The sequence below is a fragment of the Heterocephalus glaber genome, unplaced genomic scaffold (genome assembly GCF_053883595.1).
Source record: "Heterocephalus glaber isolate CG9 unplaced genomic scaffold, H.glaber_assembly_v1.0 deba00001479, whole genome shotgun sequence".
Lineage (NCBI taxonomy): Eukaryota > Metazoa > Chordata > Mammalia > Rodentia > Bathyergidae > Heterocephalus > Heterocephalus glaber.
Genome location: NW_028258316.1, coordinates 11,449,272 through 11,465,164, shown reverse-complemented (window position 1 = coordinate 11,465,164; position 15,893 = coordinate 11,449,272). Strand labels below are relative to the sequence as shown.

Sequence of the window (15,893 nt, the reverse complement as noted above, 5' to 3'; positions counted from 1 at the left end):
CTCAGATGGTTGTTTTCTTAAATGGTTGGGTTGTTTTTTAACTTGGTTTATTGAAGAGTCAATTTTCAAGATTCATCAAATCAATAAGGTAAAAAGGAAAAGAAAGATAAAAGAAACAATAACAGTACATTCCAATTTACTTTGGTGATGTTGGCCTCAGGGGTTTCTGTGCTGGCAAGAAGCTCGAGGTGGGAGAGGAGAGGCTGCCTCCTAGGCTTCCACATGTGTCCCCTCCACAGGGGCTCTGGGGGGTCTCAGGCCTGACTTGTCCTGCCCCAGGTGCCCAGGCAGCTGTGCCACCTCTGTCGGTCTATGGCCTCTGAGTTGGGATCTGGGTGGTTGCTGCTCAGCTCTGTCCCTGAAGTCCCAGAGGGCAGGAGGCTGAGCCCCACCTTTGACAGTGACAGGAAAGACTGGGACAGCCTGGAGGTTCCAGGGTGACACTCAGGCTGTGGGTTTTTGTTTTCTTCTGCACACTTGAGAGTTCTGCGAACTTCTTCAGGGTTGCTGGTGCGCCCAGGCCCCACATAGGAATGTCTCGGGCTGGGTTTGGCCAGGAGGAGCCTGGCCCTGAGCCTGGGCCCCAGAGACAGCTGGGACCTGGGGGCTGGGATGGAGACTCGTGAAGAGTGTATTGCTAGAGAGGGTGGAGATGCCCTGCCAGGGAGTCCTGCAGCTCTGGACAGGCCCTCACTCCACCCCACACCCCCATGTCTCCTGCAGACAGCTCACCCTGGGGGTCATGCTCACGGCTGTGTCTGTTGGGGGGCAGTCCCAGGCTGGCTGCAGGACGGACAAGAGAGCTGGACTCCTCCTGGGGTGGGGCGTCTGGAAGGGGGTGGCAGGACGAAGTCTGAGGCAGTCACTGGCCCAGCTGACTAGTGCAAAACCCAAGCAGGGTGCTGAGGAGGGTGTGGGAGGCGGGCGGTGCCCAGGAGCTCGGGCACATCCCAGGCGGTGACTGGCACCATTCCCCAGGGCCAGACCCAGAGAAGGGCAGCGTGGAGGGGAAGTGTTGGCAGAGAAAGCCCCATCCCTTCCCACGAGCAGACCTGGGCGGACACAGGGCCGAGGGTGCCATGGCGCCCCCCCCTTGGCCTGCTCACTCGAAGGTCTCCCACTGCCTCCGGAGCTGCTCCACTGAGCCGGGGGCTGGGGCCGAGGCTGGGCTCACGTCTTGCTTGGTTTTCTGTAACAAATCCTCAAAGGGGTCTCTGGCCTGTGGAGGAGCAGAGGGCTGCAGTGCTGGCTCCAGGCCCTGTGGGGGTCTGGGGGGCAGGAGTGGGGGGTCCCCAGGCCTCAGGACCAGCCCCTGCTTGGCCTCCGCAGCCCTGGCACTTGAGCGGGGCAGAGGCAATGTTCGGATCCTCGACGGGGTGACTAAGGGGGGTCCCAGAGGCTGCAGGGGGCTGGTGTGGGTGCCCATGGGTACCTGGCCAAAGAGGTTGGGCATAGAGAGGGCAGACAGGTTGGGCTGAGATCTGTGAGGAGCGCAGAAGCCAGCACTGGACAGGAGGAGGCTGGGTGCAAAAGCTGGCCCCAGGGGAGCTGGAGGGGCCCCAAAAGGGCCAGCTAGTGTGGAGCCCAGGGGCAGGGTAGGGGGTGCTACGGGCACAGATGGGACAAAAGGGTTGAGTGGTGGCTGTGGGAAGGGGACAGGGGTCCCTGCAGTGGGGAAGCTGAACTGGGGCGTAAATGGCGTGGCCGAATTTGGGGCGGCAGGGTATGGTGGGATGGTGTTGCCTGACCAGGCAGCGTTGAGTGGGTCCAGCAGGGCAAGCAGGGCATCGCTGCCTGTGCCTGTAGCTGCTGGGGCTGGGCTGAGCGGCTGTAGTAGTTCCGTGGGACCTTGGGGGGCCACCCTGGGGAGGAGCCCCGGGAACAGGGCAGGGCTCAGAGCAGCTTGCCTTTCCAGGTCTGCTGAGCAGTCCCCAAGTGCGCTACTGGCAGCTGGGAGCTTGGCCTGGCGGGCGGTGGGCGGTGGAGGTACAATGCCCAGCTCTGGCGTCTTCCTGCCCTGTGGCCGAGGGATGGTGATGCTGCCCGGAGTGGGGGTGGGAGCCTCCTCCTTGTCGTAGGGGTTCAGGATGCTGTCCCGGGCCTGAGGCCTGTGAGGCAGGCTTGGGGAGTTCCCCAGCAGAGTCGAGGGCTTCTCTGGGGAGGTGGTGGGGGGCTTGCTGGGGATGGCCATGTCATCCTGGCCCAGGCTCCAGAGCTTGTTGTATGGGTGGGCCAGCTTCAAGGCCATTGTCATCCCAAGGCTCCTCTCGCTCCTGCCCAGGTCCAGCCTCTGTTGGAAGGGAAGGAGGGAGGTGGTGACCACGGGCTGATGACCAGGACAGATGGGTGGAAGTATGGGCCACTCCTCCTCCCTCCTGGGCCTGGGTACTGGGTGGGGCAGGGACTGAGCTCGCCAGGCATGAGGCCAGTTAGCTCCTGGCACTGGGAACGGACTGGCACTGACTCCAGGTCACCAGCCAAGAACCCCAGTCTGTCTGGGCTCCGAGCTCAGGCCTACTGTGTGCCACAGGGAGATTTGAGAGGACACTTGACCTTTTGCACTAGTGGTCATCATGCCACATTATTTTAGAAAGAAGACACTTATCTTCTGCCCTTCCACTGCTCTGACCCCTTTTACTTTTCAGAGCAGGTGGCACCTTTGATCACATCCAGGAGGGCATGGCAGGCTTTGTGCCTGGTTGAGGGCACCCTGGTGGTAGAAAGAGGACCAGATTTGAGTCTTGGCTCTGCTATTTCCGAGCTGCTTGACGTGGGGAAAATCGCTCCCTTCTCTTGCCTGAGCCTCCAGCAGGGCAGTTCACATGCATTATGGGACATATGGGAACAGTGTGGATTCCAGTGTGACCCAGTGACTTCAAGGTCAGCACTGACAGGGGATGTGGTGGATGGGAAGTCACAATGGGAGATCAGTGGCCACATAGGAATAATCTAGAATCCATCAGGAATTTTGACCGAAAGGCTCTTCCAGGGAGCCCTGGCGGGGATGGGAGCAGTTCAGGTCCAGCAGCGGCCAACGCCCACCTCTGTCTGACCTAGAGACAAAGTAGATTTCCACCTGGGCACTAGCATCTTCTCTAGGACCCCTCTTGGGGTCTGTAGTCACCCTGTCCTCTAAGCATTGGCTGAGGACTTCCTTCCTTGGTCTCTTCCACTGTGGCATGGGGCTCTGACTCCTGTGGAAGGTGTGGCAGCAGATACCTCCCTGGTCCCTGCTATACCTGATACTCAAAGGTTCCTGGCTGCTCTCGCAGGTCTTTGGGGACTCGAAGGTCCTCGAGGCTCTTGGCCTGGCCCAGCGGCTGCAGCGGGGCCTCCATGTCCAGGCTGCTGAAGACGTCTTCCAGGAGGTCAATGCTGGCAGCCCGGTCAGGGGGGCCAGGGACAGGAGCCCTGGGCTCCTGTGACGGCTGCTTGGGACTCTCTGCCTCATCACCTGCGCTGTCTGACTCCTTGAGGGTCCGATATGGTTGTGGCCTGGGAAGAGACAGAGCAGGCTGGATTCTCCCACCCAGGGAGTCCATGAGGGAGCAGGCAGCCCCCAGGGACCATGCCCAGGAGCCCTGGGGACAGGACAGTGTCCTGGGGCTCCTGTGTGGGCTGGAGCCTGGGCAGCAGCAAGGCAGGAGCCAAGCACTCTGACAGAGCAGGGAAGAAGCTGGCTCAGTGCTTGCTGTGGGGCCTGGACGAGTCACACTGGCTTCCACTAGCCCTGAGGGGCCTACTTAGTTCCCTCAGAACCCTGTCTTTTCATACAACTGCTGGGAATAGGACAGGACCAGAAGGAGGAGGATGGAGAGGGGGCAGATATGCTCCTGTTTCCACCCTGCTCTGCCATTTGGTGACTGCCAAGTAGCCAGAGTCAGGTGTAAACAGCTGGTGGGGAGCTGAGCTGGAAAACTCCCCAGGAGCAGCTGTCTGGCCTGCCCAGGATCCTCTGGGCCCCCCTCTGGCCTCAGCTTGTGCTGACCTCGGTTCTATCCCTGGCTGGGGTGTCTCTTGCTGTCGGAACTTGGACAAGTCACTTAATGTCTCTGAGCCTCAGCTGCTTAGGAGGTGGTGGTGACCATGTGAGCCAGTGCAGGGCCTGGAGTGTCACAGGCAGGCAGAAGCTGGTGACAGCAGCGGAACCCACCAGCAAGCATGGCTACCACTGTGCTGCCAGTTTTCTGTACGTTTCCACATCAAGACCTTGCATGGGAGTTGGGGTTAGTTAACAGGGTACCCAGGCCCCACTGGTTACACGGAGAAGCCATGCCCAGGTGAACCTGACCTTTAGTGGTGCCCAGGCCAGTGCAGCTTCCTCCTCTAACTGCCAGGCAGGGGCAGGCTCAAGTGGGAGTAACAGTACCAGTGCTCTTGTTGCTGGTAAAGTGGAGGGGAGGCACCACCTGCTGGCCGCGAGTAGGCTCACACTGAAGGAACCAGGCCAGCAGCAGGAGAGCAGGGACTCCAGACTGCACCATCCTCCCCAAGCAATGTCAGCAGCTCAGGAAGCAGGGCCTGCACCCTACCTTACATTTGAGGGAACGGAAGCTCAGAGACCTGAAGTGACTCACAGCATTCGACAAAAGGTAGAAATGGAAGCCAAGTTTGGGAGACTCCGAAAGTCCTTCGCTCACTCTGACCCAGGAATTGAAGATCCTTTAACTCAAGTTTGAACACAATGAAAGGAATATAGAAAAGCCAGGAAACAGTGTTCTTTTAACCCTTTTTCTGTTGATTTTGGATGGGCCAGTTTCTTTTTAAACACACACACACAGGCCCATAACTGAGGAGAGGTCACGGGCTGAGGAGGGGAGCATGTGCACTATTTAAATAACCAAAGCACCATGGGGCAGGGCCCTGGATCCGCCCTTCTGGGTTCACTGGGGAGAGGCTGTGGGCATCACCCAAACAGGCTGCCTTTCCCTGCAAGGTGATTTTAATTGGACATATGGATGTATGTTTCTTATGCCCGTGCATCTTTGTTCTAATTAGTGACAGAAATAATAGCTAACACATAAACCTATGATATCATGAAGACTATTGCCTAGGACAAGGCTAATTTTGAAAACACTGAAAAGAAAAACTTGAAGATTAATGCACAGAAAAGGTGGCCTGTGAAGCTGGTGTAACCTGGACTCAAGCTGTGCGCAGTGGGAGGGGTCACAGGTGCGCTGGGGGAGGGAAGGGCTGGGATGCTCCTCCCTCAGGGCAGGCCCAGTCCATGAGGCAGGGCAGTGCCCTGAAGAATCCGCAGCCCTTGGGGAGGTCTGTGGGTCTGGGAACAGGTTGATGGTAAAGGTGGGGAGAAGACATCCCTTTCTGCGAAATGCCAACAGTTCACTCCCTGGAAGGGTGCTGTGCGTTGGGCACACGGCAAAGGGCGGTTCCCGGTCCTTAAGGGCTCCGGCTACAAACATCTGTGTGACTTTCTAAGAGACAAGAAACCAAAGCTGTCTCTTTGTTCAGTCCTAGCTCTGAGAAACTTGTAGGTGGAGGGGTAAGAACTGGCAAAGAGAGAGGCACTACAGAAGATTAATTGGGGGTGGGTGGCTAGCTGAACCTTTTGAGCCGGGTGTGGTGACACATACCTATAATCCCAGCATTCTGGGAGGCTGAGGCAGGAGGGCTTTGAGTTCAAGTTTGGCCTGGGCAATATGAGACCCTCTTTCAAGAAAGGGCTGGGGATGTAGGTCAGTGTGAAGGCCCTGAGTTCAATCCCTAGTAATGAAAAAAAAAAAAAAAGAATTGCTGTTTGTAGCCAGGCATGGTACCACACACCTGTAATCCCAGCACTCTGGGAGGCTGAGGCAGGAGGATGTCAAGTTTGAGCCCAGCCTGGGCAAATCAGCAACTTAGCAAAACTCTGTCTCAGAATAAAATAAATAAAAAACAAAAAATAAAAAAGGGCTGGAGATGTAGCTCAGCACAAAGACTGATTTTTCATTCAATCCTATTACTGCCAAAAAAAAGCGCTATTTGTAATTAGTATGGGGCTTATGGTTATAAATAATACAAATTATATGTTAAAAAGTCAGATAATTAGAATATTTAGATATGCTGTACTAATTAATATACATATTCCACTTGGGCATGGTGATATACACCTGTAATCCCAGCTACTCAGAGGCTGAGGCAGGAGGATCATTAGTTTGATCTCACCTGGACAATTTAGTGAGACCCCGTCTCAAAAAAAGGGTTGGGGATATAGCTCAGTGGTAAAGTACTTGCCTAGCATGCTTGAGGGCCTGGGTTCAATTCCTAGTACATCAGAAAAAAAAATGTTAAAACCCCCCACATTTTTTTTAACTTAAAATCTGACTTCCATCTCCATGGCTTTCCGTGCTGTGACAGATAAAGGAGGACGCAGGCATCACCAACCAGGTTCCTCATAGCCACCAGTTCCATTCATAATTGAGTTCACTCCCCTTATAAGGATGGGGGACTGGCACTCCCACCTGAGCCTGTCACCTCCCTCCACCCGAGAGGAGCCTCGGGGGCACTCGCACCCCAAACACCCTCCCTGCACACGAGAGCAAGCAGCACCAGCCCCACGCCCCCATGCGGCCCGAGAGTCACCACACTGAGCCCGGGGAACTGGAAGAAGGAAGGAGAGACCATTCAAAGGGAGCGGAGAAGAAAAAGCTTTCGGTGAAGCCAGCGCTCGGGGCCTCTTCCTGCTGGCATTCATCGTCAGAGGAGTCTTCGGAGAGGAAGACCGCATAGTGTCGCAAGGGCTTTACCAGGCTGGGGTGGAGGAAGATAAGAGAGAAGAGAATAGGCAGTTAGGGCACCGTCAGGAGTCGGTGCACAGGGTGGGAAGGCCACAGGGCACCACAGTGAGCAGAAAGGGAACTGGCTGCCATCTTTGTCAAGAGCCCCAAGCTCGAGATGCAGTCACCTATGACCTAGTAACTCCACTTCCACTAGAAAACCCTACACACAGCAAAGAATCTTGGCCAAAGATGCTTGTCACTGCTGTTTATAACATTAAAGCATGAAACCAAGGCTGGGGATGTAGCTCAGCAGTAGAGTGCCTGCCTACCGTGTGCAAGGCCCTGGGTGACACCCCCAGTACTGCTAAATAACAAAGTAAGATTATAAATTTAAAGAGCAAAACAAATCAAACCACAGAGTCACTTAGCTTTCAGGTAATAGGGATCTGGAACAATCGGCTGAATGTTACCCTCCCACTAAAAATAACATTTGTGAAGAAAAATTTAGACGTCAGGATGCAGAACTGCAACGTTTACAGTAGGCTCTCTGTATCTGTAGGTCCCACATTTGTGGATTCAATCAGCTGTGGGTTGAAAATATTTGGAAAAATGGGCCGGGGATTTAGCTTAGTGGTCCCGACGCCTGCTGTGCAAGTGCAAGGACCTGAGTTCAATCCCTGGTACCAAAAAAAAAAAAAAGAAAATATTTGGAAAAAGAAACTGCATCAGTACTATCTCCCGACTTTGCCCCCAGCTGTTATATTATTTCCTAAACAACGCAGTGTAAGAACTCTTTACAAAGCATTTACATTGGACTGGATACAACAGGCAACAGAGAGATGATGGCACGGCCTCCGGAGGATCACACTGGATCTGTGCAAACCCCACCCCAGTTCGAGGCAGGGGCTTGTGTATCTGTGGATGGTGCTGTCTGGTGCCAAATCTCTGAGGACATGAGGGATGTTTCCTCCGGTCATGGATGGAAGAATACACAGAAAACAGACCAGAAGGGCAGGCGCCTAAATGTCAGTAATAGCTAGTGGGATTATGGGTGACTGTCCTCACCTGCTTCTTTTTAGTTTTCTACAATGAGCATACCTACTTGAATAATCAGGATAAAAGAAAAAAGTTAAAGAAAAAAGTGAGCCACGTGGAAGAGCCCTCACGAGAGGGTCCTTTTCTGATTAGCAGCCACTCTCTGGAGTCTCCCCTGGATGCTTCTTCAGAGAGTCTTTTTCATCTGTGATGTGGAAATTAAATATTCATTGTTATAAAAAATACATCTCCCTTGTTAGCCACCTGTGAGCTCTGTCTCTATAAACAAACACATACACAGTCCAGAAAAACCCCACGCCTGGCTCCTATGAATTATATACTGACCAGGGCCCACAACAGGCCATGGGCTCAGGACAGAGAAGCTGGACCTGCTTTCAGAGGATCAGATCCTGGCAGTGCCAGGCAGGGGGAGTCCACACCCTTGCCCCACTGAGTGGGCTGCACTTGTCCTGAGGATCGCAGGAGGCAATGGGAAGTGTGGGGAGGAGCCACAGGTGCCTATGTGGGGCTGGTCCTCTCCTCCCTCATCAGCCACAGTAGCCTCCTTCTGGCGCTTTATGTCATGGGATTCCTTTAAGGTTTTACTTCATGCAAGAACAACATGGTCCAAAGAAGCACAGGAAGACACGGCAGGCGGGGGATGCAGCTGCCCCCAGGAGAGGGAGAGGGCACTGGGCTGGGCTGGGCAGGGATCTGGTGTCACTGCTGCTGATCTAACACTGGCTCCCAGAGCACCTCAGCCTTGGTGCTGTCACGCCTTTGTCCTCCTTTCTTCTCACTGTCCCTGCAGGGTGGCCAGGCAGTTTGTCCTAAAACGAAGAGGTGGTGTAGGCTTCACAGGGAAACAGCTAGCTGAGGCCCTCCTCACCTCCATGGCTGCTGGGGACCAGGCACAGCTCAGCCCTTCCTGGACTAGAGAGCCTTGGGCCCAGGACAGGTACTTGCCTCTGTCCCAGTGCAAGGGCTGGCGGATCTGACTCAGGACCATACCCGGCCAGCCTAAGGGCAAGGCCTGGCTCCTGCTGCTTCCACAGCAAAGCAGGTCACCTCCACACAGCTACCAGAACCTTGTTTTGAATCACAAACCTGGTCCTGTCACTCCTGCTTAAAATCTGCAAATCTGCTACTCTCAGTTGTGATTTTGCAGCATCCACCCTGTGGTGAGTGAATCCAGAGTGAACAGCGAGGAGGAGGCACATTCAGACTTGCAGGATGAGCTATCTGTTAGGGGGGGCACTGCCACTCTCCAGCAAGGGATTACACCTGTGGAGGTGAGGAGAGGGGGTGGTGCATGGGTTGGCCAGGCTGTTGGGTGGGGGAGAGGCTGCTCCAGGCTTCAGCACTGCCTGGGCCTCTACCTACACTTCAGCAGTCAGGTACACAGGGTAGGCGGAAGCTTTGGGAAGGGGTTCCAAACAACATCCACAAGCAGATGCTGTGCCAGCACTTTGCATATGGTATCCCACTCCTCCAACAGCCTCACAGGAAAGACTCACCAACTAGACGTGGAGGCCTTCATGAGTCCATCCATCCATGCACCCACCCCTCCACCCATCCACCCATCCACTTGTGCTCCCAACCAAGATGCACTACTCACCTCACTGTGAGCAGACCCAGCACTGGGTGAGCATTGGGGTCACAGTGAGGGACAGAGATGTGACCCAGTGACTTGGCCGGAAGTGACAATCAGGGATTCCAGCCCAGGATGTCCACCCCTGGAGCCCTTACTTTCCTGACAGAGGGAATGGCAGTGGGTGGAGATGAGGGAGACGCCAGCCCTGCACAAGCCAGTGGAAGGAGGCCCCCAGTGGTGCTCAGATCCATCATGGATGCCTTTCTTTTCTTTTCTCTGCCCCTCCCCACCCCTACCTTTCTTTTTTGCAGTACTAGGGATCAAACTCAGGACCTTGCACTTGCAAGGCAGGTGCCACTGAGCTAAATCCCTGGCCCCATGGATGCCTTTCTGACTCCCTCCTAAGCACAGCCCCCTCTCCTAGCTTTGACGAGGAAGCACAGATCACAGCTTGCGTGTTAGCTGAATGCCACTAAACCTGCCAGGAATTTCTGGATTCCCAGAAGAGCAAAGAGACTTTGTGCAGGACCGCAGAGCCCCCGGCTTCATTAAGTCAGGCTGCTGAGGTGCAGGTCACGTCAAAACCCAGGGTGTCCCACACCGTGTACCAAGTGGGGGTGGGGGTGGGGGTGGGGTCAGGGATAAGGGAGGAAAGGAAGCCTCACTTCGCAGCCCACAAACCAGGTTCCGCCCCTAGCTGGCTTTCCTAGCCAGGCTAGGCTGGTTGGGCACTGGCTTCAAGAGCCCAAAGGAATCTCCAGAGAAATGGGGCACCGGCGTGAAACCTGCCACATGATCTGGTCAGATCAGAACTTTTTCATGTCCATGCCACATATATGGTGACCTAGAAGAACTTCCAAGCATCGGGCGAAACAGTATCCATACAATTTTTCACTAATTCCTCCTGTCAGACAAAGAAGCCAGGGCTCAGACTGGGGGAGTCCCTTGCCTGGGGTCACACAACAGCTGAAAGTAGAAAGAGGAATTGAATCTAGATTTGCCTGACTCTAAACAACCGTGGGATCCTGCTTTTTCAGTTTTCTGGATCTGAAACAATGAAATGAGAGGTAGAGTGTTTCCCCTTCCACTTTTAATGAAAGGTGAGATTTCAAAATAAACTTATTTAAATTCAGCTGCTCATGTTCTCCCATGAAACATATAGTCAGATATTTGTCAGAGATAAAGGATGAACCATCGAAAACGTCCAGGTTTAAATTTTTTATTAGCTTAAGGCAGAATACGGGAAAAAAAATGTACCTCTTCCCTCATTAACCCAATTCAGCTACTACCCTGCAGTCTGCCACCCACTTGCCCGGATTTTATTACACACAAAGGGCTGTCTGTGAAAAGGCAGGTCGTGTCGAACCTGGCTACCCAGTGAGGGCTGCTGCCGTCTCGGTGCAAAAGAAAGGCTCGCTGTCCATCACGGCTTGGACCTCGTCATCCCCGCGGCGGCCCCCGCCTCTGCCTGCCGAGCTCGGTGCGGAGTTCCCATGCAGATGACTCCTGAGCCCTTTCTAATGTTTGGTTTAACGTGTCGCTGGTTAGCGCGCGCATGTGACAGTGGTGACAGGCGAGGCTGTTCCTTTTTAAATACCATGTCAGAGACACGGCGTCAGGAAGCGGGGACATGCTCTGTGCTCTCCACCGTGCCAGGACCGCACCGGCTTATTTTTTAATGAGGAAGATCTGCATCTCGAGAGTTTTTTTCATGTGTCACATCGCGTGGACAAATCAGCAGCACATCACGTTGGCCCAAAATGAAATGCTGACAAATGTAGATATTTCAAATTTAATTGACATTTAAATGTACTTGAGATAAAGATGGGAAGAAATCAGCCAGGACTCGGTCTCCCGATGTAATGAAGGAAAGCCAGTGATCATTTTTTAAAGGATCATTTCGCTCCAGCACAAAGGGTCTTCACTTGGTAAATGGCTTGGTCACGGTGCATTCCTGAGATGTGGCTCCTGGGGGTGACAAGCAGGGAGAGGCCCCAGGACGAGGCCAGGTCCTGCCTGCCCAGCTGATGCCTGTCTGTTCATCTTTACCGTCCCCCTCTTCCTATCCAGGGCACTTGGAAGTTACTTTACCTCCCCAGACCTCAACTTCTCTGTAAAACAGAGCTTCCGCAGCCCTCCTGAAAGGCTTCGCATGAAAGTTAAAATGAAAATATTTGCAAAGGACTTTGCATAGCGCTTAGTGCATTGTGAATATGCACTCATTAATCACGTGCCACAGTCACCTGACAACCAAGAGACGAGGCATCTGTGTCCTGTGCAGGGTCGTCCCTGGATGCTGAGGATGAGGAAGGTGGTCCCTGCTCGTCAGGGTGAGGGGCCCCCAGCTGGGGATATGTCAGCATATGGAAATCACCTGAGACCCTCACTCGGCTTTTCTCTATGGCCAGGGCCCAGGCTCAGTGCTCCAGACCACACCTTAGCAATGCATTAGAATCTAGCAAAAGACTCTGGAGCAAGACTGAGGGTCTCAGGGAACCTGCCTGGCTCAGGACCCTCAGAGGAAGCTAGACCTAGACTGGAGCCCGTTGCTGAGCGGCCCAGGGAAGAAGCCAGGGCCACTGCAGTGAGGGAGAAGAGCTGGAGGCAGGTGCAGAACAGCACACAGACCTGTGCACTCTGCTGCGAGCACCCACTGAACGGTGAGCAGAACCACCAAGCTGTCACAAGGCGCCATCAGAACGAGAGGGCCTTCTGCTGTCAGCACAGATGTAGTGGCCATGGGTGAGTGTGGGAGACCAGGTCGCTCCAGCTCTGGGAGTCCTGCTGTCCCGGGGGACTGTGGGGGGGGGGTCCCTGGCTCAGGGGCTCTTGGACAAGGCTCTCTGGGGGGTAATGTGGGCACTGGGCTTTTCACCCCAAGCACAGCAGACTGTTCTATGGCCTGGAGGCAGCACTGAGAGGATGAGTGATGGCATGTGATACTGGGCTGGAGAGTTCAGAAGAGGATGGAGGGGCTGGCAGAGGGGGGCCCACAACCAGCACAAGGCCCGAAGGCCATGGGCAAGGCTGGGGTGAAGGGGCCTCAAGGTGGCAGGGGGTCAGGGCACAAAGCTGGACACTCCCTGGTTTTTCTCCTGGACTGGCTGTGCCCTTTGCCTTTCTTACCTTCACTCATGCATCTATTGAATTATTATCCAACCAGTATCTTCATTCAGTCATTCCTTCTTTCAACAAAATTCACCAGTGCCAATCTCACGTGTCCAGATCCTGTCCCAGAGTGCCCTGAAGAAGTCCTTCCATGAGTGCCACCAGATGGGCACTCACACAGGAAGAGGCCCAGGCACGGGATGTAGGCTTCACTCTACTACCCACAAGCTGGGTCTGTGCTGGGGGAAGCTGGGGATGGGGACACGTTGGGGGCACTCTCCTTGACTGGAAAGAGACACTGAGACTGCAGAAAAATTGTTCCTTCACTCTGAGAATGGTCTCTGCCTGCCGAGGGCCAGGGCCAAAGTTCAGGACTGAACTTTGGGGACCATGGCAATGGTGGCGGAGGTGAGAAGGCAGCACCTGTGGGACCCAGCAGCCCTGGGTACACATCTGAGCCCGGGGCCAGTTGCCCCGTGCATTAGAGTCTTGGCTCCTCAAGGCTGGTGCGGCTGACGATGCCTGGCTGTGAATATTTTGGAGGTGCAGGGAGGTTAACCAAGATAATGTGTGTGAGGGTACTGGGCACACAACAGGCCCTTTGGAAGTGGTGGTCTAGAATCTGGGAGAGGCTGGAGTCCCCGAGGGATGACAAGGCCTTTCAGAGGTGACTGAAGTCAGAAATTTCTCAAGGATGGGGCTCCTTTTCCTAAAGCACCCCAAGGGCTTGGTTTTACAGTGGGAACGCACTGCCCCTGCAGTGACAACTCTTGGGAAAACTCCTCCTTTCCAAGTGGCCAGGGTGAAGTGGTGGGGCGCAAAGGGGTCCTGTTTCCTGGGCTGCTGTGGATCACTGGGGCTCCCCGGCAGTCGCTGCTTTTCGAGTCTGGCCTCAGGCTTGGCTTTGTGTCCACGGCTCAGAATCCACCAGCGGGGGGTGGGGCGTGAGTTAGGTCAGGAGCCTCTGGCCCTGCTAATTGGGTCTGTGACCTTCTGCTCGGGTGTTTGGATTCCTGGCTGCTCAGGCAGTGGGTCCTGGCAGCCTGCCAGGGGGTAGTGCCAAGACAGCTGCCCCAGACTCCCTGGGGCCCAGGGCCCAGCTGGCATCCTGGAGACTGCTCCTGGGGCTGATGGCAGTTCCTGGCTTTTACAGGTTCAGGGCAGGCCAAGTGCTGGAAGCTTCACAGCCACATCCTGATCACAACTGGCACCTACTAGGTGCTCTACATACTTGTGTTTGTGGACACCTGCCCCATCTCCAGGGTGCTGGGCTGTGAGCAGGTATTTTCACTGATTTCTGTGTTCATTCCCTCCAGAAACATCTGTACAGTAGTGATCTGAGCTAGGCTCTGGTTTGGCAGTTGCAGAGTCAAAGTGGAAAGATACAGCACCTGCTGGAAGAGCTCACAGACTATTGAGTGGTATGTATGTATGAGACATAAGAGAAAACTAGAACAGCGTAGTTCCATGCTGTATCTGGGGCAGCCTGGGGCCTTGCAGCACGAGGGAGTACTGAGTCCACGGCAGGCACTGCAGGAGACGAGGTGGGGGAGGCTGTGCACTTTGCCGACACAGGATGTGCTTGGGTCTCCAGAGGGCAGTTTTGCAAACCACAAGCCTTGGGACGCTAATAGGCTTCATGTTAAAAAGCCAAGGGCAGGAAAATAAAAAAAGCCAAGGGCAGGAGACCCACCCTGAGCCCAGGGCCGGTGGACTGTGGGCTGGGATGTTGACCCAGGTGTGTTAGATGCTGAAGGCCTCCCTGTGTACCAGGCCACCATCCAAATCTCCGACCCTTCCTCACCTCTTCAGCCCAAACTGGCTCTGGGCTGTGCAGGAGGCCAGAAGTGTCGAGGTGAGGGGGGCACAGCTGTTGTGCCAAAGCAGCACGTCATCTTTGCCGCCAAATGAGTGCAGTCAAGAGAGGCAAAGTGTTCTGAGACCTGGGCTTTGGGCAGGACTTTCACTAAACCGCCCTGGCAGCTTCTTCTCAGCTTAATTTAATCTTCTGGGATCTCGGGATTGGGGTCACAAGGCACAGTTCAGATGATCACTCAGCCCCTCAGCAGCAGGGGCTGGCCGAGTGGTGCATGGACCTCTCCCCAGCTGGCGTAGTTGTAGGGCTTGTCCTTGTCCTGAGGGTTTCCGAGGCCAGCTCGCTGGGTTTCTGGAGTCCAGTCCTGATAACTGGATGGGGTGGTACTATCCCTTCAGAAATGCTATTTAGCACTACAGGGCAGATGTCTTCCCATGTGGCTGGTCAAGTGTATAGGCTCTGGAATTCAAGAGACACGTCTGAGGCTTGCTCTGCTACTAACTAGTTGTGCAACTAAGAGTAGTGACAACACACTGGATGCTCAGCTACTTCTATGAAAGGAGTTCATAATGCCTACCCCCTTCCCCAAATTTCTCATGAGGATTAAATAAAATGATGTATGTGAGGTGCGTAGCACATGGTTCTCAGCTAACAGTACTTGTTAATTCTAAAACTTAACATTGACATAAAATGAACCAAATCTTGGAGAGTAAGGATATTTATGCTGGCCTTTTTCATATAATCTGAAGACCTAGTATGAGGGGCAGCTTAGGCAGACCCTGAACACACACACACATAATGGGATATTTTGTGGACACAAAGGACAGGGGTTACAAGGACACATGCAACAAGTCCAGAAATGAATCTTGTGAGGAAGGTGCAGCTCTGAAAAAGAAAAACACAGGAAAAGGACCAGAAAGGAATCTGTAGAAATATGTAGCTATTGTTGAATACAAGTAGTTGGATTCAGAATGATTTATCTCTTTCCCCTAAGTTTTGAGTTGTCTATTAGGTTACTGAATTATTTTCACAAATAAATAAAAATGAAAATCACTTGAAAAGAGCAGACTTTGAATGGATCTAGCCATGGAGGCAAGCAGGGCAGTGGCTCATCGGGCCCTGGTGGCTGGATCTGCACTATTGTTACTTACTACAGTGAAATTTGAATAACCAGGATGGTCAGTGAAGCCCTTACGTGACAAAAAGGTGTTCTGTGTCTCACCCGTGGGGAGACAAGGGGTATGGTGGAAAGGGCTCAGATGCGCAGGTGATCGGGTTAGGCCCCAGGCCCAGCTCTGCCCACAAGCCCCGTACCCTTGGGATGCAGAAACAGTGGATGTAGGTAACCATCTCCCTCCACACTTTCAGCTACTCTTTGAGGGCCACTGCCCCTGGCTCTACTGCCTCCTCCTAGCAGGGAACAGATGGTGGGCCGCCTGGTAGAGAGAAGTACCTGGGGTCAGTGTGGCCACCCAGCCTAGCCTCAATCTGCACAGTGTGTGTTCTGAGGGGGAGGCCAACCTGATCACACTGCTGGCTTTCTAAGCTAGCTCCTCAACACCTTGCAAGCCAGGAGGGAAATAATGGAGCCAGACACATTCTGGCTGGAAACCAAGGCCCA

At 54.1% G+C, this 15,893-nt stretch overlaps 1 protein-coding gene across 15 annotated transcripts in view; it reads right to left on the bottom strand.

Moving 5' to 3' along the window:
- Positions 1 to 30: 30 nt before the first annotated feature.
- The window catches only part of Dennd1a (DENN domain containing 1A), a 518,837-nt gene continuing 502,974 nt past the window's right edge, over positions 31 to 15,893 (bottom strand). For 12 of the 15 annotated variants that reach the window (XM_087182787.1, XM_087182786.1, XM_013073588.3 and 9 more), the window contains 3 exons: positions 6,622 to 6,750; positions 3,240 to 3,495; positions 31 to 2,290 (listed from right to left, as the gene is read on the bottom strand). In XM_087182787.1, the coding sequence (XP_087038913.1) occupies positions 1,103 to 2,290; positions 3,240 to 3,495; positions 6,622 to 6,750 (1,573 nt within the window). In that variant the 3' untranslated portion in view covers positions 31 to 1,102. The remainder of the gene's footprint in view (positions 2,291 to 3,239; positions 3,496 to 6,621; positions 6,751 to 15,893) is intronic. The other 3 variants (XM_087182784.1, XM_087182785.1, XM_087182792.1) reach the window with 2 other exon arrangements.